The sequence below is a fragment of the Oncorhynchus mykiss genome, chromosome 8 (assembly GCF_013265735.2).
Source record: "Oncorhynchus mykiss isolate Arlee chromosome 8, USDA_OmykA_1.1, whole genome shotgun sequence".
NCBI lineage: Eukaryota > Metazoa > Chordata > Actinopteri > Salmoniformes > Salmonidae > Oncorhynchus > Oncorhynchus mykiss.
In genome coordinates, this window is record NC_048572.1 from 68033106 (window position 1) to 68056594 (window position 23489).

The 23489-nt window shown below is 46.3% G+C and overlaps 1 protein-coding gene across 6 annotated transcripts in view; it reads right to left on the reverse strand.

Annotated features, from left to right (window-relative positions):
• LOC110530414 (zinc finger protein 521) overlaps positions 1 to 23489 on the reverse strand; it is a 184633-nt gene that overhangs the window by 91791 nt on the left and 69353 nt on the right. For 3 of the 6 annotated variants that reach the window (XM_036986053.1, XM_021613442.2, XM_021613440.2), the window contains 2 exons: positions 14454 to 18010; positions 13977 to 14070 (listed from right to left, as the gene is read on the reverse strand). In XM_036986053.1, coding sequence (XP_036841948.1) covers positions 13977 to 14070; positions 14454 to 18010 — 3651 coding nt within the window. The remainder of the gene's footprint in view (positions 1 to 13976; positions 14071 to 14453; positions 18011 to 23489) is intronic. The other 3 variants (XM_021613444.2, XM_021613441.2, XM_021613443.2) reach the window with 3 other exon arrangements.

Consider the following 23489-nt stretch of genomic DNA (forward strand, 5'->3'; position numbering starts at 1 on the left):
TAAATGTAACCACAGGATCCTCTTCCAACTCCTAATGAAGCAGCAATTTGAAAACTGGGAAAGGAGGAGAGTGAGCCAGACAGCCTATAGCTAGCTCCACACACACTGTCTCCGTGACGACCACATCACACTGTATTGAGCTACTCTAACAGAGTAGTCCTCCAACCGCCCCAACTACAGCAACATGTAAATCATGACTGCCTCACAGTTGTCGTAGAACATGTTCTTCTAATCCTAGGTTACTGTAACTATGATGTTCACACCCTTAGTTAATTCACCGTCATTGTGGAAATGAGTAAAAGAGAAAGCTATTATATGGTACTGTCACATTGTCCGTTTTTAAATCTATTACCAGAAATTAAACAAATTATTTGCACAAAAAGTCTAATTTCACCCAAAATGTAGTATTACTGCTCAACCGTTGGAACAGCGTGAGTTAACAGTAACATGGAAATGTACTGTATAATTATGTGGAATAAATCTCTGAAGGGAAAACATACATTTCCCCTTGCATCGGAATAACATAGTTAGAATTAATATGTACGCCAATATTGTATAAGAGGGAGATGTTTAAGAATTGGGTTGGTTATTATAATAATCACTTAGTTTCATTATAGACGTTGGTAATCTTTCAACCAATTATTTTGTTACTTTTTTGTTTATTACACCCACATACAGTATAAACACACTACTTAAAAAAAAATGTACACACAAATCCATAACTTTCACCAACACCTCTGCACTGGAAATGTAGCTAGATAGAGTAGGTTTCGACTAATAACCAAACTTGTCCAATCAGAAGCCTGGGTTGTAGGCGTCACCTTTGGTGACCCTGAGAGCCCCTGGACAGGTGGGCGGTCAGCCCCTGTGGTCCCTGAGCAGGGTCCGTTTTGGCAGCGACGGGCATGATGAGCAGCTGGGTCACAAACACTAAGCACATTAATATCTTCTTAATGATAATAATCATTATGGTATAAGCACCTTCCCAAAAGTGGGCCGGATTGTGGGAAGTGCCAGGTTAGCATCATTGTCGTCTTTAAGGTAAAAAAATTAGATGAAATAATGAGCAGTATATCTCACAGCACAGACACCATGATAATGACAGCCAACACTAAAGCACTTAAGTGATAATGCGATTTTTTTTTAAAGAACATAGTCTCGGAAAAACGCTTGACACCTATGATCAACATTTATCACGGTATATGAACAACAGACACATGGAATATATTACACCATGACGGAGTGCCAACCAACCACAGCCTACATTTTGTCTACCAACTAGAATAACACATTTTCTCTCCAAACCCCTCCATTTCAGTGTTGTTTATTCACCACACTAGACTTTGTGGGACCACTCAACCACAGTACTGTCTTCCAGAGCTTCCCAATCCATGAAGCTACCACATCCTCACAGTCTTTCCCATATACCCTCCATCCACCTCATTTAATATAACTGTCACTGTTCACCTATCATAGGCTATTAGCTGTCTCATTCACGTTCATTATTGAAGCTAATGATCTGTTGTCCTCTCTGTTCCCCATTGAAGGAGGACTACATTAAAAGTCTCTTACTAACTTAATCAGTAATTATAAACGTTAAAGATTAATCAGAGGGAGAGTGGCTTAAGGTTTGCGTCTCCAGTGGGACAAATGGAAAGACAAAGGGCTGCGTCGCCACAATGTTCACTCTGAACCTTTACGGAACGAACAGAGAACTCTGAACATTCTACCACTAACGCCCAACTAATACCTTTCTATGTCTGAGTTGAATGTATTGTCTTTCAAAAAATCTGCAGAGAAAATGTGTCAATTAAAAATGTTAATGCAAAAAAAAATATTCCCGATAAATTATATTACATTTTTAGAACAAACCCATACATCTAAGCTCATAAACCAAAAAACACTGAATTTTGTCCAGTATTTTGCTTTCTTTTACTGTTGATTAGGAAAAACCACTTTACAGTACGCTCCAGCAGTCTTTTCATGCTCATCATCAACTGTAGCGGGGATAATGTTGTAACACAATGCAACGTACAATAATGGTAACAGATGATGCATGCAGGACACACATTATCCTCCACATAACACACATTATCCAACAACATAACTAACATTATCCTCCACATAACAAGACTGAAATGGATCCTCTCAATTAAAACCCGTGATACAGACTAGATCTGCGCCACACCGACAATTCTACCTCAGCAGAGTCGAGGAACTGTATTAACACTGATACATCAACATTAATGCTTAATATGTACTGTAGCTTTCATCCTGGGAGTTCCTGTGGGAGTAATACTGTATGTACTGCAGCTTTCATCCTGGGAGTTCCTGTGGGAGTTCCATTAATGAGGAAGAATCGCCCAGGACCATCTCCTCTCCCAGTGTTCCGGAGTGTGTTGACGATGGAGCCAGAGGGGGCTGCAGTCACGGAATGGAACAGGGAAAACAAGCAGTAACTTTCTAAGATGAGGACGGGAAGAGTTGTGGAGAGGTGGAGGGATAAACTGCAGATCTGTTTTCTCCTCATCTTGTTAAGGTTAAGAGGTCAAGTGAGGAGAGTCTACTGTAAGAAATTGTACACTTGTTTTTAGCCTATAGTACAATTCTGAGTACAGTAAACTAAAAGCTAAAGAAATGTTACACTGAGACAAACAACAGGAATACCACACTGCGGGAATGGGAGGGGTCTACATGACAATTAACTTTTTACTGAGCATTTTCCTCTAGAAATGACTGGTGTCCATTGTCATGTGTCTCCCCCGTCTCCTTGAGAGGAGAAATGGCAGTGCTGCTATCACACGGGACGGGACGGGGGTTTGGCCGGTGTCTCACAGCACCTGAAACCTATTAGAGAGCGCTTTAGAACATTCCACAGGGTTCCTCCACTCTGCTTCACATTAGCCAGAGGGCATCATAAAGGTCTTCACTGAGAGGGTTGCTCACTAAATCAGATGCCCAGTAGTTTTTTCGTCCCCAGACCCAGTGTATTGTATAGCCGGGACAGGCAAGTTGAAACAACAATACAACCACCACTGCGTGTGAGAGAAGGGATAGAGGCTTCTAAAATGTCCAACAAGAGTCAAAACAATCTGGCTCTTGTTGTTGGTGTTCAAGTCGGGCAATACAGCATGGCAAAAGGAAATATGACTACTAGAGCAGCGTAAGGGCCCCAGAAGGGTGTGTCCTCAGTCCTCTGCTGTACTCTCTGTTCACCCACAACTGTGTGGCTTTACACGACACCAACTCCATCATCAAGTTTGCTCGTGACACCACGGTTGTAGGCCTGATAACCAACAACGACAAGTCAGCTATGGAGGAGGTAAGTGAACTGGCATTGTGGTGTCATGACAACAACCTCTCCCTCAACGTCAACAAGACAAATGAGTTGATTGTTGACTTCAGGATGTAGAGGAGGGAGCGTGCCCTGATCCACATAAACAGGACTGCAGTAGAGAGAGTCACAAGTTTTTAAGTTCCTCGTCCACATCACCAAGGACTTTTCATGGACCAACAACACCACCACTCTTGTCAAGAGGGCGCAACAGCATCTCTACTTCCTAAGGCAGCTGAAGAAATGTAGCATGCCACCACAGATCCTCTCCAGATACTACCGCTGCACCATCGAGAGAGTCCTGACTACTTGCATTATGGTCTGGAACGGAAATTGTGCACTCCCGCAACGGCCCTCCAGCGGGTGGTGAAGACGGTCCAGTACATCACTTGGATCATGCTACCACCCATCCAGGACATCTACTCAAAACGGTGCCTGAGCACGCAGCATCATCAAGGACCCCACACACCCTAGCCACGAGCTGTTCTCTCCCTTACTGCTGGGCAGACGCTATTGGAGCATGAGGTCTGATACTAACAGGCTCAGAGACAGTTTCTATCTACAGGCCATCAGACTGATTAACACTTGAACTGGACTGACCACCTGCTCTGATTCTCCGCACCTTAACAAACATGCACTCACTCATGCACACACCCACACAGACATACACACACAAATATACGTTAATGCGACACACACATCACAACTGCTGCTACCGGACTCTTATTACACTGCTCAGTTCATACACTGCCACCCAGCCCCTCCTTCCCCATTAAACATTTAAATATTGGATTATACAGTGCCTTGCGAAAGTATTCGGCCCCCTTGAACTTTGAAACCTTTTGCCACATTTCAGGCTTCAAACATAAAGATATAAAACTGTATTTTTTTGTGAAGAATCACCAACAAGTGGGACACAATCATGAAGTGGAACGACATTTATTGGATATTTCAAACTTTTTTAACAAATCAAAAACTGAAAAATTGGGCGTGCAAAATTAATCAGCCCCTTTACTTTTAGTGCAGACAACCTCACTCCAGAAGTTCAGTGAGGATCTCTGAATGATCCAATGTTGACCTAAATGACTAATGATGATAAATACAATCCACCTGTGTGTAATCAAGTCTCCGTATAAATGCACCTGCACTGTGATAGTCTCAGAGGTCCGTCAAAAGCGCAGAGAGCATCATGAAGAACAAGGAACACACCAGGCAGGTCCGAGATACTGTTGTGAAGAAGTTTAAAGCCGGATTTGGATACAAAAAGATTTCCCAAGCTTTAAACATCCCAAGGAGCACTGTGCAAGCGATAATATTGAAATGGAAGGAGTATCAGACCACTGCAAATCTACCAAGACCTGGCCGTCCCTCTAAACTTTCAGCTCATACAAGGAGAAGACTGATCAGAGATGCAGCCAAGAGGCCCATGATCACTCTGGATGAACTGCAGAGATCTACAGCTGAGGTGGGAGACTCTGTCCATAGGACAACAATCAGTCGTATATTGCACAAATCTGGCCTTTATGGAAGAGTGGCAAGAAGAAAGCCATTTCTTAAAGATATCCATAAAAAGTGTCATTTAAAGTTTGCCACAAGCCACCTGGGAGACACACCAAACATGTGGAAGAAGGTGCTCTGGTCAGATGAAACCAACATGGAACTTTTTGGCAACAATGCAAAACGTTATGTTTGGCGTAAAAGCAACACAGCTGAACACACCATCCCCACTGTCAAACATGGTGGTGGCAGCATCATGGTTTGGGCCTGCTTTTCTTCAGCAGGGACAGGGAAGATGGTTAAAATTGATGGGAAGATGGATGGAGCCAAATACAGGACCATTCTGGAAGAAAACCTGATGGAGTCTGCAAAAGACCTGAGACTGGGACGGAGATTTGTCTTCCAACAAGACAATGATCCAAAACATAAAGCAAAATCTACAATGGAATGGTTCAAAAATAAACATATCCAGGTGTTAGAATGGCCAAGTCAAAGTCCAGACCTGAATCCAATCGAGAATCTGTGGAAAGAACTGAAAACTGCTGTTCACAAATGCTCTCCATCCAACCTCACTGAGCTCGAGCTGTTTTGCAAGGAGGAATGGGAAAAAATGTCAGTCTCTCGATGTGCAAAACTGATAGAGACATACCCCAAGCGACTTACAGCTGTAATCGCAGCAAAAGGTGGCGCTACAAAGTATTAACTTAAGGGGGCTGAATAATTTTGCACGCCCAATTTTTCAGTTTTTGATTTGTTAAAAAAGTTGGAAATATCCAATAAATGTCGTTCCACTTCATGATTGTGTCCCACTTGTTGTTGATTTTTCACAAAAAAAATACAGTTTTATATCTTTATGTTTGAAGCATGAAATGTGGCAAAAGGTCGCAAAGTTCAAGGGGGCCGAATACTTTCGCAAGGCACTGTATATTGAGCCTTCCTCTATTATATTTATGCTAAAATGTTTATTCTATTCTACTGCCATTTACTTATTGTTCGTATTCTTATTTATTACTATTTCTTATTGTTGTTGTCCAGAAAGAACCTGCAAGTAAGCATTTTGTTGAACTATGTATACCATGCGTATCCCTTACATATGACTAATGAAACTTGAAACTAAGGACAGCGTGAAGAGCTCTTCTGAAAATATAAAAATGAAATACGAAAAAGGAGGTCTTTATCAAAATATAGCTAAAATGTCAAGAATGACTTTAATCTGACAACATACTCTAACAGATCATGTTTGTGTTCAATACTTTGCCATCTGGACTCATAACAGCCAGACCCCAATAGTGCACTCACACTAAGAAACAAGCACACAGAACCCAATGCCAACTTTACCACGCTAGCTAGCTCTATCTATGTACACACCACTGTCCCTGCACTGTCCCTGTGTTTAGCTGCAGCATCAAGGTCCATCTCTGTGCTCTGCATTGGCTGGATCTCTGTCTGTCCAAGCCTCAGTGTTATGCTCGGTGGGTTTAGCTCCATGGGTGTCTGTGGCCTCTCCTCTGGCCGCCCGTGTCCATTTGCTCTGCGGGTATGGCAGGCCCGAGCTGACAGATGGCAGCCCCTCTCCTCTACTCCCGTTCTCTACTCCCACTCCGGAGTAACACAGTAACTGTTTTTTCCTCCAACGTTGACCTTGCCGCAGCCAGCCAGCGATCCAGGCTGGCACTCCGCCTGTCGAACAGGAGGGTAATGAAGTCCAGTGCAGCTCACATGATTATTAAGGCTTTGGCGCTGGGGGGCCTTTTGAGGGGCTTACGCTCTACCCCCCTCACCTCTCTTCTCCCCTCCCTTCTCCTCCCATGTCTGTCGTTCACACACCAAGCGTTGATGAGAACAGTCAATCGTTACACAGCACTTTGGAAATACCAATTGTGCGCCATTAAGAGTGTTCCAATCCTTGGGTACATCTCTTTAGCAGTTTGTTGTTGGTTCATAGCCACAGAATCTGCTTATGATAAGTTATGCCACTGGAATGCCTTTTCTTTATTGCTTTTAAGTAGAAGAGTTATCTTATATCGCACCCGGATGTACTGCTGTAATTCCTCCCAGCTGACACCAACACGGAAGGACTATGTTAGGACTAAAGTTTCATCAGATGAAGATACTGTATATAGGTGACAACTTCTAAAGCCAGACCACACCGCCACGTCAGTCTATCACACCACCACGCCACATCAGTCTATCACACAACCACACCGCGTCAGTCTACCACGCCACGTCAGTCTACCACACCACCACGCCACATCAGTCTATCACACAACCACACCACGTCAGTCTACCACACCACACCGCCACGCCACGTCAGTCTACCACACAACACCGCCACGCCACGTCAGTCTATCACACCACCACACCACGTCAGTCTATCACACCACCACGCCACATCAGTCTATCACACAACCACACCACGTCAGTCTACCACACCACACCGCCACGCCACGTCAGTCTACCACACAACACCACCACACCACGTCAGTCTACCACACCACACCGCCACGCCACGTCAGTCTACCACACAACACCACCACGCCACGTCAGTCTACCACACCACCATGCCACATCAGTCTATCACACAACCACACCACGTCAGTCTACCACACCACACCACACCGCCACGCCACGTCAGTCTACCACACAACACCGCCACGCCACGTCAGTCTATCACACCACCACGCCACATCAGTCTATCACACAACCACACCGCGTCAGTCTGCCACACCACATCAGTCTACCACACCACACCGTCATGCCACGTCAGTCTACCACACCACACCGTCATGCCACGTCAGTCTATCACACCACCACGCCACATCAGTCTATCACACAACCACACCGCGTCAGTCTGCCACGCCACGTCAGTCTATCACACAACCACACCGCGTCAGTCTGCCACACCACGTCAGTCTACCACACCACACCGTCATGCCACGTCAGTCTACCACACCACACCGCCACGTCACGTCAGTCTACCACACCACACCGCCATGCCACGTCAGTCTATCACAGCACCACACTGCGTCAGTCTGCCATGCCACGTCAGTCTACCACACCACACCGTCATGCCACGTCAGTCTATCACAGCACCACACTGCGTCAGTCTGCCATGCCACATCAGTCTACCACACCACACCGTCATGCCACGTCAGTCTACCACACCACACCGCCACGCCACGTCAGTCTACCACACCACACCGCCATGCCACGTCATGTCTACCACACCACACCGCCATGCCACGTCAGTCTATCACACCACCACACCGGGTCAGTCTGCCACGCCACGTCAGTCTACCACACCACACCGCCACACCACGTCATGTCTACCACAACACAACGCTAGCCCTGTAATTCTCCCCAGGGCAGAGGGAGGCATCTCTCTCCAGTCACACTCAGAGTCTGGGTCACACAATGAGAGGTCGTTCTGCGATTTGAGAGGTGTGGGTTGCAGCATTGACCTTTACTAAGGCAGAGCTGTCTGTTTGCACTGCTCCCATAAGCCACCTCCCCGTCAGACTGCTTAGCAACCCCCTCGGACCGGGGAGTGCCGCGGTGCGCATGCTCCGTTGGCCTCCGTGACATCTAGGAACCTCCGGGGAGGGACAGGAATGGAGAGGTTAATTCTGATCATCCAGTATTTATAGGCCAATTCAGAACAAGGGTTGGCATTAACACTCTAAAGGAGACATCCCTCCTGTATATCAATAAAACATAGAAGAGCCAGGACTGGAGCACAGGAAGGATGAGCCTTCTACCTCAAGCTCATTCCAGGACTGTAGAGAAACCAAGCAGTCTGACATGGTAGCTGGGCTAGAGCTACAACAGACACATTTGTCATTAGGTAGAGTACTACAACAGTATCTCCTCAAAAGGATTTGGCAAAATAAAATCACCATGGTGACATGACATCAGCCTACCAATCACAACAGAGTCCAGACATTGTTCACTCAAACCTTGTGCAAACACACCGTATGAACTGTGGGAGCATCACATATTTTCTCACATGTTGGCCTAGTCTGTGAGGTTTGGGGAAATATCAAGAAAATCTCAATATCAGGACCATTTCAGACGGAGCTTGTCTGGCCTAGCAACAGACCATCATAACAGAAATACCTTTCCAAGAAGAGTACATTCACCGCAATGCTGTAAAAGCTTTTAATAGAGACAGTCTCTGAGTTAAAGGAGAACTTTCACTTTTTTTTTAAGGAAGGAGTTATAATCCAGTCCGATAAAAACTGTGCAATTGAATGTGTCGAAACTACAGATAGTATTTTTCTTTGCAGCCCATCTCTGTTTCTCTATTCTCCTCATGGACTCCACATTAGTCAGGCAGAGAGGTATAATGTAACGGGAAGGAAGGTGAGCGTAATTGCATATTAGCAGCAGCACACTCGACTGCGCGGGAGGTGACTGCGCTAACGAATCGAGAGGAGTTATTATTAATCACCAATTAATACAAATCAGGCTAGAAATCGCACTCAGTCTACAGTACGCATGGCATCCTTTTGTTTCCAATGGCTGATCTGGGCTGGTCAGAGTGAGGCTGGTCTGTTCTCTTATTTATTTCATAACATTGATCGAGTTCCTGTTGCTGTGGTATGTTGTGTTGACTATTGGGTTTTAGAGTCTGATCCAACCCCCTAGGATTGAAATGAGAAGCCTGTTCCACTATGTTAGTTAACAGATTACATGTGTATGTGCTTTATGAATTAGATTAATTCATTGCAGAGCACAGGTTATTGTTATACTGTCTGGTGGTAATAACAAGAAAACACTAAAAACCATCCTATTTCTTTACGCAACACGAAAATAAATGTCCTTTAATGGAGTAGTGAGTGAGTGTGTTTCCACTAGTAAAGAGAATGACAGAGACAGCCTAATCAACACACCATTGTCCAAACTGCTCCAGGGACCCACAACCAGGAGGAAAGGGATCATTTGAAGCCCTTTAGAAGGCAATGAAACAAGCCTTTTAGCCTCAACTACAGCTATACTTCTCTATTTACTCTATCATCACTAAAACCCAAACACAGTAAGGGTTGCCAGATTGGTGGATCATATAAAAAACTAAACAACAAGCCTTTTAGCCTCTGAAAACAGCTATTCTTCCCGCTTTACTACATCACTAAAAGCCAAACACAGTTAGGATTGCCAGATTGGTGGTTAGTATGAAAAACGGTGTCAGAGAGTCAGGGAGGGAGAGATAACAGAGACAGAGGTTGAATCTGGAGGAGGGCTAGAGGCCTCATGCTCCTCACCCTCCTCTCTCCAGCTCTGTAACGGCCCACAGTGACCTGCTTCACACAGAGCAGCCAGCTGTACACCAAATGTGCCTTTCCCTCTCCGCCCCGAACCTCGTACCCTACCCCTCCTGTGCCCCCCCCCCCCCCCCGCCCAAGCTGACCAGGCCACTGGCTCCGCTCTGTGAGAGGGAGAAGGCTCCTCCCTGAATTGGCTGCAGGCTCAGCGTTGTCCTGTCACCAGCCCAAAAAACGGTAGAGGTGACCCCAAACCCACTTTCTGGAATGTCCTACCCTGCTGCCTAGGGTTTGTTTGTTTATGATTGTCCTTCTGAGCCTTGCCACCTTGGCTGGAGTAGCTTGGACTGGACTAGTATAAAAATATAGGATCAGAGTGGACACCAAAATTGTGAAAATGTGAGACCCTTCTTCACCTTTTAAGCACCACGATTACTGCCCATGCTTTTAAAAGGTGTCATTGGTCACTGAAATCCACAGAGGGATATTTGAGACAGTAGGATAAATGGGTCAAAAGTCACCCCCCCATGAGTTCACGGTGAGGTCAAAGTGAAGGGCTGTGGAGAGGTTATGTCCTGTTGGTTTAAACCCAACAGGCTTAACTGACATATGAAGGAGCTTCAAAGGCAAACAGTTCAAAACAAACAAAAACTTGAGCAAACAAACAACCCATCTAGAGCAGGGATGGGCAATTTTGATGGTGGTGGGGCCCAAGAAAAATCTTAACTCATCATGAAGGGCCGCGGTGTCTCGCAGGTCTGCATACCCACATCCATACACACACGTAGTCAGAGCTGGCTCTAGCCTTTTGGGGGGCCTGAGCAACACATTTTATCATCTCCTTGACAGCAGAGAGAAAAAAATAATTAACTGCGGGCCTACAAAAGGGGGGTCACGCGCTGGCCGCCAGTTACCCATCCCTGATCTAGAGTGCTTGTCTCATACAACCCAAACAGATGATGATTGACACAAATGTGTTGTATCTGTGTGGAGGATGAAGAATTCAGAATGCCTTAATCAACATCCTGCACGAAGAAAGATACAAATGAGGGAATTGATAGTCGACAACCACAACAACTGAAAGCAGTATAAATCTGTTTGTCGGGCACCCTCAATTCTGTAAGTGCACCATGCCAAAAAAAAATGTAAACCAAAGAGTGGCCAGCTGTCTTCTGGCCTGCTATTAAATTGCTCCTTGGATGGTGGCAATATCATTTTTTTCTCGATAGGAGTATCACACCAGGTCCCCAAACAGAGCGACCAGCTGTACAGCAAATGTGTACTGATCCATCTGGGCCCTAGCAGGTTGCAGCCTCCATCTTAAGACACTTGGGTCTGTTTCCAGCGCTTGGCCAGAGCTGGTCTAGCCTGGTTAAACCAGACTGAACACAGAGGCAACATTGTGAACACAGTGTTGAGTCTGGTTCAACCAGGCTAGGGCTGGTATGCAGTGTACTGTCCTCCTTCATTCACACCCATAGCCACCTCCCTCCTTCCCTCCCTCCCTTCCACTTCCAAATGATCATGCTAAATGTTGAGAAGCAATGCACGAGAGCTGTGCTTTCTGTCGTCATGCGAGCATAATATCCATGCATCAAAATGTGCTGGCAGACGTACAAACAAGGCCACAAGCTAGCTAGCTCTTTGGTTAGGAAAGCGGGGAGGAAGGGGAGACAGAGTGCACTTGATTTACGGTCAGAGATGATTGTATTACAAAGACAGACAGCTGAGATGGACTTCTCGGGTTCTGTTGTTCCATACACTTAGCGACAGCGTTATGTCACGCCACATCACTATATATAGTTATCAGTGTGAAGCAAAACCAGTGTGGAGTGGGGTAGGAGTGGAGCAGGGCATGGGTTGAAAATAACACCCCTATGAATCCAGCTCCTGCTCCATTACCTAGGCTAATAACACTGAGAGCTGAGCAGAGATGACCCGAGCTCCGTTTCCCCCCTCTAGTGCAGATGGCCATTAAAGTGAGAAAGTCTCCCTTTTTCAGGGAGAAAGAGACGGTAGTTAGAGCTTTTTCCAAATGAGGGTATTTCAGTTTTTTGGAGGGGGAATGAGGGTATTTCAGTTTTTTGGAGGGGGAATGAGGGTATTTCAGTTTTTTGGAGGGGGAATGAGGGTATTTCATTTTTTGGAGGGGGAATGAGGGTATTTCAGTTTTTTGGAGGGGGAATGAGGGTATTTCAGCTTTTTGGAGGGGGAATGAGGGTATTTCAGTTTTTTGGAGGGGGAATGAGGGTATTTCAGCTAAATTGGGTTTGTGGTAATTACAGCCTGCTCCAGGTTTAACCCTTCCATTGTCGGAGAGGGAAAGCAGAAAGAGAAATGCCTCAGCATATAAAACCAACCAATGTCAACTCTGAACAATGTTTGTGTAATAACATAACTATAGGCAATTAACAAATAATTACAAAAAAATTACAATTACTTTTTATTGATTATATCTATTTCTCTTTAATCTATTTGAAGTATATACTTTCTTTAACAAAACGCATTCGATCAATCAATAATTGATTTTGATCCATTGCACATTTGTATTTATTCCAAATAAAGTAATTTCAGATTTGGTTTTCTGAAACTGTTTGGATTCTAACATTATGGGGGAATAGCATGCCTGTCTGTGTGGCTGAAAGACTTAAAGTAACCAGTAGGGGGAGGTGTTTTGAGAGGACTAGCGCTAGCATGGTGATGTATTAGGCACCCCCAGTAAAGTGTAGAGAGATCAGATCAGATGAATACAAACCAACCACACACATAGCTACACACTTTCTCTCACACACACACACACACACACACACACACACACACACACACACACACACACACACACACACACACACACACACACACACACACACACACACACACACACACACACACACACACACACACACACACACACACACACAGCTCAAACACAGCTCAAAATCAGAAATCACATGCCTGATTGTTTATGCACAAACAGTGTGTTCCTGATAGAATTGCCCACCGGTCCTTATAGAATTGCCCACCGTGTTTAAATTCACCTGCGCCTAGGAGCGCGTCCCAAACAGAGAGGCAGGTTGGTTCCAGATCAATGAGTCTCTCTCCCACTGAAGACAACAGATAATGCAGTGTAATGAAAGAGACGCCAAACGAGTTGAATAAATGAATGAATAAAGGAAGGTGAGACTGGAATTCAGACGCCTACTTACTGCAGGCAAGAAAGAAAGAAGCCTGGGTAGTGAATTGTGTTTTCTCTGCAAATGATTCTACCTGCATACAAATGAAAGCCAAAAGTAAAGACATTTGAGAATTATAGAACAGGAGAGGGTATGCTCTTTGTGTTTTAATTAAGCATTCAGAATATTAATGTGTTGAATAACATTTGAATAAAGGGTTTTTATCTAGATTCTTGTTCGATGAACTTAGTCTACATGCATCAAATTGTACTACATTGTTGTTTTCATACATTTCATACAGGATCAGGCATTTCAGCATTGACAGACAAGAATATCTGAAAATCAAAAGCAGGCTCACACAATGTTCATGCTTGTGCATCCCAGAGGCTTTCATCACATATTCACAAGGTATAAAAATAGAAGATTTTATATTCTATAGTTATGCTTACAGTAATTATTTTTGTTACAACAAAGGGTGTATTTAGTACTGCAATCTGGGGAGAGTGTGAAAGATTTAAAGCCAAATATGAAACAATATGCTCTGGATAAGAGCGTCTGCAAAATGAAAAAAATTGAGTGTAAATGGAATATCTTCGGGAAATATGTTGAATAATTAACAACATATCAACAGATATTCCTTTGTATGACTACATTAGACAGTACCTCAAAACAAGTGACCATAAACATGGAGAGAAATATGAAATGAGTCACCTCTCCTACCTAGCATGTGATTGGCCACGTGGACCTGGATGTCCCATTCGCTGTAGAAGACCATCTGACACTTGATGCACTGGTAGGTCTTCTTCTGAGCAAGAGACCAGGAGGAAAAGACAACACAAGGACACAGGGTTTTATACTATGTCAATGTCACATTCTTACTGAGCACTCTGAGTAGTTCTGAGCAGTTCTTTGGATACAAATCTGAAACTAATTTGTATACTCTGTGATTAATTAACAAGCTCACTGGACAACCAAAAAACTCTGGTACTTTTCTAATTTGGTAATTTTATAAGATATGTTTTATCATAGGGGCGGTTTCCCTGACACAGATGAAGCCTAGTCCAGGAATAAAAAGCATGGTCAATAAAGAATCTCCATTAAAATAGCTTTTTAGTGTAGGACTAGGTTGAATCTCTCTCAGGGAAACCGGCACCTTTTGTTTATTTACATTGTATTAAAGTCCCTTACCTCCTCAGTCTGTGAGGGGCTTGCCCTGGGCATGGGGGAGATCTGTGGGGTCCTGAGCTGCCCGCTGTTGCAGTCCCCTCCCTGCTCCCTGTGCACCGTCTGGGCGTGGTTCTGCAGCTCCGCCTCTGACTCAAACTTCACATTGCAGCTGGTACATCGAGTCTTGGCGGCGCTTGAGGAGATAGAGGAGGAGGACGATGACGATGAATGGGCCAGCTTGCCTTTCCCCTCCCCGGGGCTGAGACTCTCCATATGAGCAGTCCATGCTGCTGCAGGCATGGCTGGGGTTGTGGCTCCTCCCCCTCCCTGCTGCTGCCTGCCTCCGTTCATTACCTTGGGGCTGGAGCTCTTTGAGCCAGCGGCACTGACACACGCGGCACACAGCCCGTACGGCAGCCCGTTGATGTCTAGCTTCACCAGGTCAGATTTGGACCGGAACTCCTTCAGGCACGAGGCACACTTGAAGAGCTTCTGGTTTACTTGGTGGTGTTGTTGGTGATGATGGTGGTTGTGGGAAGCCAGATTGGTGGTGCGGCCGATGGGGTGGTTGGTGGATATTGTGCCAGTCTTCTGCATGTGGAAGGTGCCGTGAATCTTGAGCTCCAGGGTGGAGGTGACGGTCTGCATGCACACCACACAGCGGAAGCCCGTCAGGGAGTTCCTCAGGTCTGGGTGCATCTGGCAGTGCTCCATGAAGTCCTCCTCGCTCTGCAGGGGCATCTTGCAGATTCGGCAGCTGCCTGTGTCTAGGCTCTTGCTGTGGGTGACCTTGTGCTCGGTCAGTGTGAGCAGCGAGGGGAAACGCTCTCCGCAGATAGGACACATGTAGTGCTTGACGGGGCCCAGGTGGGTTTGCATGTGTTCCCTCAGACCTGCCTCTGAGAAGAAGGTGCGTTGGCAAACATTACACTTGTGGGTGCCCTTGATCATGTCTGACTTCCTCTTCGCCATGGCGCTCTCGCCCGGGCGGATGTTGTGGTCTCGGAGTTGGTGGTTGGTGAGGAGGGAGTCCATTGTGTACGATGCCCCGCAGATGTCGCACCCGAACAAGGGGTCAGCGGTGTCCACCTCCTCCTCACTCCCATCATGGTTGTTTGGGGACTCCAACACGCCCCCTGATCCTGCCACCCCTACACCATGGTTGTTGGTCAACAGACCCTGTAGCTCTGCGTCGTCCTTGGTCGCCGGGTGGTGGTCCACTCCTCCGGTGGTCGATCCATTGGCGCCACAGTTCTGGGCCTTTCCCTCAAACACACAGTGCTTCTCCCTCAGGTGCTTCTCCAGAAGTACGATGGCTTGGAAGGCTTTGCTGCAGAAGCGGCAGTTATACTTCTTGCTGTGGGTGGTGATGTGGCACTGCAGCTCCACCTCCGTGCCGAAGGACTCCCCGCAGAAGATGCAGCGGTGGGCCCGGCCCTGGTTCTCCAGGTGGCTGTGCTTGACATGCAGCTGCAGGTCGGCCTCGTGCCTGAAGTCCCAGTTACATGAGGTACAGCGGTACACCTTTTTCTCGTTGCTGTGCTTGACGGCCAGGTGAAGCTGAGTGGACACCTTGGAGTCAAACACTTCCTGGCACAGGGTGCAGCGGAAGAACACGAACGTATGCATTTCCAGCAGGTGTTTCTGCAGGTCGTCCACTGAGGTGAACTGCTTGTCGCAGCTCTCGCAGATGTAGTAGGTAGAGGTGATGGTGAAGTGGACTGTCACATGCTTCAGCAGGGACTCCTGGTTGGGGAAGTCCTTGCTGCACTGGGGGCAGGTGAGCTGGGGCTGTATCCCGTCCAGGTGAGTTTTCAGGTGGGTCTGGAACAGGTCCAGGCTGGTGTACTTGGCCCCACACTGGTTGCAGATGAACTCGCTAATGCCACGATTGCCACGAGAGGAGGAACCATGAAGGAAAGATTGATCAATCGATATGGGTGAGGAAGGGCTGAGGGTCCGCAGAGACTTCTTTCCATTGTTGATGTAGTTCAGTGCCAGCGGAATGTTCTTGTGGTTTTCTTTGATGTGCTTGTTCAGCTTCAGAACGCTGTTGAAGATTGGCGAGTTGGTGCAGTAGGAGCAGGAGTACACCTCCATGACGGGCTCCTTGGGGGTCACCGCCAGGGGGGAGTCGAAACGCAGGCTGCCCGCCTCGCAGTGGGTCTGACGGACGTGCTCCTCCAGCGTGGCTTCGGTCAGGAACCCCATAAAGCACTGGGGACAGAAGAAGGCATTGCTCTCCTTAGCCACAGGGCTGGGGAAGCTGTGGGAGCAGCGGATGTGTTCTTGAAGAGCATTGAGGTTGCTCAGCACCTCAGTGCAGAAGTTACACTGGAGCAAGGCGTCGGGCAGGCTGGCCACCAGGGCGGCATGGTCCTCGGCGTTGTGCACCTGCTTTAGGTGCTCACTCAGGTTGAACAGGGAGGGCAGCAACTCCAGGCAGAACTGACAGGTGTGTGCCTGCTCAGGTTTGTCAAGGTGCATGGTCCGCAGGTGTATCTGAAGTACGGCCAGGCTATTGAACACCTGCTTGTTGCAGTAGATGCAGCTGTAGGAGATCTTGGGCTGCTTGGAGGAGCGTCCCCCGACATCATGTGAGGTGTGTTGGGCAGCCCTCTTCCTCCTCCCCCGGGTCTTGGGCACAGGTGGGGCGGCCTCCACCATGGTGGAGCTGTCGACGGAGAGGTTGGAGTCCGGGGTGGTGCTGGAGACAGAGGTGTAGCCCACGGTGAGCAGGGAAGGGCTGTTGCTGTGGTTACTGGACTCAGGGAGTTGGTGGTTGTCCATGTGGGCATAGAGGTCCTCCACGGAGAGGAAGTGCTCGGAGCAGACGGCGCAGCAGTGACCTTTGCGGTCATGGCTGTGGGCCTGGTCAATGTGGGTCAGCAGGATGCCCTCATCGCTGAAGGGCTCGTGGCAGTAGATGCACTGCAGGGCACCGCACAGGCCCCCGTCCTCTGATGGAGAGCACTCAGGGTGGCACTCAGCGATGTGCCTCTGCAACTCCTCAGGGACGTCAAAGCCCTCCTCACAGCGGCTGCACTTCCTTGTCTCCTTCAGCTTCCATTCCTCCTTGGAGAATCCACTGCCTGACCCCCTGCTGCTGCTGTCTTTGCCCCGCTCGTGTACCTGCATGTGTCCGTGGAGGGAGCTGGAGGAGAGGAAGCCCCGGCGGCACACAGGGCACTTGTGGGGCTTGTTGGAGGCGTGGGTCTTCATATGGATCTTGAGGTGGTCGCTGCGTGAGAAGGCCGAGTCGCATTCGCCACAATGATATTTCTTGTCGCCGGTGTGCAGCTTGACATGCCGGTCGCGGCTGCGCTTGTGCTTGAACAGGCGGCTGCAGAAGGTGCAACTGAAGGGGAGCTTGTCACCGTGGCTCTGCTCGTGGCGCTTGAGAAAGCTCAGACGGCTAAAGGACTTGTCACAGAACTGGCACGGGTACGGTAGGCCAGGGCCCCCTTCATCCTCGCCAAAATCATAGTCTTCGCAGTGGCCAGGGGAAGTCTGGTCTTTACTGGATGGAGATGATGCAGGCCAAGAACAGGATGGGTCATCATCGAGATCAACACCGTCTGTACATAGATACAGGTTCATAAAGAGAGAAGAGAGAGAGAGAGAGAGAGAGAGAGAGAGAGAGAGAGAGAGAGAGAGAGAGCAGAGGGGGGAGAGAGAGGGAGAGAGAGGTAAGAGAAAGTGGGGAACAAGAGGGAGAGGGAGAGAGAGGTGTTTTGTCAGATTGCATTAGGAACTCATTTGTCTCAGCTCTGTTAAATAGTAAAGGTTGGCTGCTGTGGCATTAGTCATTATGGTAATTGCAAGGTAGCTAAGTATGAGTTTACATTCCTTTGTTACTTTGACATTTTTTCTCTTGTTACTGCGTTATGCTTGCCTCTCACAGGAAACAATGCCTCATCTTAGGAGTTATCTAAAATTGTACATTTCAACCTGCTATTTAAAGTATAATTACAGGTAAGGAAAGAAAAATGAAAGCGCTTTTACCACAATTAACCTTGTATGGGGCCATGTAATGGCTTAGCCCACCGTGACTCACAATGCAAACTCTCTGACATTTAAACCCCAACACAAGGCAATGGGGAGCTTCAAGATGTAAGCCCCACATGAGGTAAATTAGGACATGTTTATTATTTTTTAGCAATTACCTGAATAGCTTCTATGAAATAATAGGCTTTAAAATGACCTTACGTCAACGGAGACAAGAAAACAAAAGTCAAAAGGGAGATTTGAAACAAAGACAGAAATGGAAACACATTGTACATAAATATGCAAAAACAACACTCCCGTCTCAACTGCAAAATGAGCAACTTTTTAAGAGAAACGCGGTTTGTTCTGACCATTAATCTGTTCTAGATATTAGATTATAGAATATTGGCTGAGCAGAGTGAGTGCTGGCTAAACTGAGCCATAAGGCAGCCGGTGCTGGATAGATAAGGTGTGCCAGGGGGCACTGTGAAGGGTTAAGGTGAGGTCAGAGAGAGAGTGATGGGGGAAGCGTGGGGGAGGATAAATACCTCACCCAAGGACAAGCAGGTGCAGTGAATGACCTGGGGACATCAGAACAACTGCCAATGTACCCTCGCTTTTATCATTATCACAATGGGCTATTCGTCGCCCAATTCTAAGTGCTGTGAACTTCTTTACTTGAATAAAACCACGTAATTTCACCCCTTCAGAAAAAAATCCCAAGTCAAAAGGCCAAAACCTGCATTGGAACGGGAAAAACAAGAGGAAACTGCACAGATGTATTTGACTTATTTATTTATGGGACGGCTGGGGGAAAAGCATAAAGCCTCCATCATTCCAGAATCCAACCTTCCCCTTCACCATGTTATCTTTCAGCTGACACATACTGTTAGTCTCTCTCTCCCTCTCTCTCGTTCTGTTGTTTTTGATGGGGAAAAAGATCTGCCTTTCGTCAGGATAACATACCCTCACTGAGCACTTACAGGCGTCATCAGGGCCTATCTTCAGGAAACAGATGGGGTCAGAGGTTATTCCCCTGCCCCCCCACAGCCCACTTTACACAAGCTCTCACTCAAGGAGCAGGCAGAAAACCAAAGCATCTACTGACTTTCTTTATCCAGTTCATCCATGTTGTTTTATTCTGCTTTGAGGGAGGATGGGTGAGTCAGTGGAATGCCCTCCCCCACAGTGTGGGAGGATCTGCGCATGCACACACACACACACACACACACACACACACACACACACACTTACAGGGTTGGAATAGACAGCGGAGCAGAGAGGAATGACCAATGCCTTATAGTCAAGCATGTTAGCTAGGAGACGAAACCAAAACAAACAAACACATATAACAAGATATATACAAGGCAAAATCTAATTCCGCCTGTCTTAAATGATGATGGCATTGCGATATTGCGATGCTGTCAAGGCTGCCTCCTCCCTTCTTTGTTGACTGATTTATATTATTTATATAATGTCTTTATTACATTGAGCTGCATACATTAGTTAACATACAAACCCAAGAGTGGGGAGTGGGAGTCATGAGTAATGTACACATGTGGGCCATCATTTGAGTTGAACTGTCAGATGCTTAATTGACTTAACATGCTCCATGGTGCCACATTGTTGATTAACACAAGTGAATTGATGATATATGTATGTAGACCTTACAGCTGTGTTGACATTGGACCTGTGAGTACAGTATTCCAGGTACTTTACAGTTTGTTAATCGTACCTGTGTGACCTAATGTCTTCTGAATGATATCTACGCTGCTTTCTCTGAACTGTTGCTATTCCCACTAACACTTGACATTGTTTTGAAAGGATGTCGGTGTGCAATTCAAAAGATGCACTGATATGGCTTTTTGGCAAACAGGTGGTTACTGACCCCTCGTAGCTAGATAACTTGTGTTCACTATATAACATATTTTATATGTTTTGCTGCCCCTATCATCACCAAGGCATATTTTATATGTTTTGCTGCCCCTATCATCACCAAGGCATATTTTATATGTTTTGCTGCCCCTATCATCACCAAGGCATATTTTATATGTTTTTCATATATCACCATGGGGGTAGCACTTGAGGACAAGAGCTCAGGTAACCCACACACACACAACCCCCTCCCCAACACACACCCACACACACAGCCAAGACAAGTGTGTGAACAACGGCAGATGGAAAGTACTGTTCAACCCCAGGAGACGTAAGAGGAAAGAGAGAGAGAGAGGCTCTGTTTTTTCCCTACTTCACCCAGACAAGAAATGCCCAGGTCTCATCAGCCTGAGTAAATAAAAGCGAGGCGAGCAGGCCTATACTTCCCCGTCCGTCCGTCTCTGGGGCCTGTGCACGCCAGAGCTCTCTGCGCCGCTGCCAAAGGGTATTCTGAGGCCTGAAAAAGTACACCCTGGAGCTGAAGGGCTGTCTTTGTTGGCCTGCCAAGGCCTTCCTGAGCATCCTCCAGCCAACAGCCTGTCACATCCTGGGAGGAAGACCTCCATCTTAGGTCCCTCTCCCTTGCTCCTCTCTCTCTTTCTCTGGGCTCTGGAGTCTTTAATCTCTCTCTCTTTATGGTCTCTCTCTGGGTTCTTTCCTCTCTCTCTCTCTGGGTTCTTTCCTCTCTCTCTCTCTCTCTCTCTCTCTGGGTTCTTTCCTCTCTCTCTCTTACTGGGTTCTTTCCTCTCTCTCTCTCTCTCTCTCTCTCTCTCTCTCTCTTTCCTTTAAATGTCTGCTACATAGAACAAAACAACTTGGTTGCGGGGCTGATACAGGGGACAGCTGGAAACTCATTTGACATCTGTTAAGTAAGAGTGTGCTCGTTCTCTAGCTAAGACTGGTGCATTACAAATATAGTTTTTTAAGCTACATTTAAATATGTTATCTTTCTTGGTTTGTTCTGAGTTGGAGGTCCACAGGGAATGGTGGCACTTAAAAACAAAATATTTTTGGGCTCTGTTCACTACTTATTACAAAATAATCTTGGCATATCAGCTTTCACTTAAATGTATAACTACTATAACTTCTAACCTTTATCGAGGCTTCAGTGAAACACACAACCCTGATGAAATTGTAGTACAACGTTGCCATCTAATGCACATTCAAATGTCATGAATCAACACTGCAGAGCTCTCCCTGTCCTCTGCCGTGCCCTGATTGTATTAATGCGCATGTACACCCTGGCCCATCTACTGTTGCTAGCCCCAATTCTGCTCTGATATCTGCGTCACTGATTTCTTCGTTCTTCTTTCTTCTTCTTTTTTTTGCACTTTAACACTAAAATGGATCAATTGAAAGTGTGGGTTCACAGCTCCAATCCAGATGTGTTGGTCCTTACTGAGAAGTGGTTAAGAAAGAGTATTTTGAACACTGATGTTAACCTTTCTGGTTATAACCTTTTTCGGCAAGACAGACCTTCCAAAGGTGGTGGAGTGGCAATCTTACCAAGGTTCACCTTCAGTGCTCGGTTGTCTCCACCAAGTCTGTTCCCAAACAATTTGATTTGCTGGTTTTAAGCATTAAACTTCAAATAGCTCTTTGCTGCTTTGTCATTACTCATCCATAAATGTATATTCTTATTCCATTCCTTTACTTAGATTTGTGTGTATTAGGTAGTTGTTGTGGAATTGTTAGATTACCTGTTAGATACTGCTGCCCTGTCGGAACTAGAAGCGCATGCATTTCGCTACACTCGCAATAACATATGATAACCATGTGTATGTGATTTGATTTGTTGACTGTTGCTGGATGTAATCATCCATCATCAGCACCGGCCTGTACCCTACCTGCCCTAAGCTCTCTCCTGACCTCTTACACTAAGTCTGAATTTGTCCTGCTAGGTGACCTAAACTGGGACATGCTTAAACCACCTGACCAAGTCCTAAAGCAATGGGACTCCCTAAATCTTTCTCAGATTATTATCCAACAAGGTATGACTCCAAACACCCAAAGGCTACTCTCCTTGATGTTATCCTCACATATAATCCTGATAGGTATCAGTCTGGTGTTTTCTGTAATGACCTTAGTGATCACTGTTTTACAGCCTGTGTTCGTAATGGCTGCTCAGTGAAACGAGTTGTCCTGATTTGTCAAAGAAAAAAAAACTTTAATGAGCAAGCCATCCTTCATGACTTGGTATAGAATCATCTTGATCTTCTCTGTCGAAGACGCTTGGACCTTATTTTTTTTTCAGTGGTATTGTTAACAAACATGCCCCCATAAAGAAAATTAGAATTAAAAACAGGTTCAGCCCCTGGTTCGACTGTGATCTGTCAGAGTTACTCCACCTCAATAATTAAATTTGGTGAAAGGCTCGGCACATGCATACTCAGGCTTACTGGCTCTCGTTCAGGCAAATGAGAAATAAGTGCACTCAGGCTATTCGGAAGGCCAGAGTTAGTTCATTTAAGGAGCAGTTCTCTCTCTGTGGGTCTAATCCCAAGAAGTTCTGGAATATGGTTAAAGACCTGGAGAATAAACCCTCCCCCTCACAGCTGCCCATGTCCCTTAATGTTGATGATGTGGTTGTTACTGACAAGGAGCACATGGCTGAGCTCTTTAATCACCATTTCATTAAGTCAGGATTCCTATTTGACTCAGCCATACCTCCTTGCTCATCCAACATTTCCTCATCTCCCACCCTTTCCAATGCGACAAGCCCACGATGCTCCTCCCTCTTTTTCCCCTGCCCCACTACAAAGTTTCTCCCTGCAGGCGGTCACTGGGGTGCTAAAAGAGCTCCTTAAACTTGACCCCAAAAAAACAGCTGGGTCAGATGGTTTACACCCTTTCTTCTTTAAGGTTGCTGCCCCTATCATTGCCAAGTCGATCTCTGACCTTTTTAACCTCTTTCTCCTTTCTGGGGAGGTTCCCATTGCTTGGAAGGCAGCCACGGTGCATCCTTTATTTAAAGGGGAGATCAAGCTGATCCAAACTTTTATAGGCCCATTTCTATTTTGCCCTGTTCATCAAAGTGTTGGAAAAACTTAATAATCAACTGACTGGCTTTCTTGATGTCTATAGTATTGTCTCTGGTATGCAATCTGGTTTCTGCAACCTTAAAGGTCCTAAATT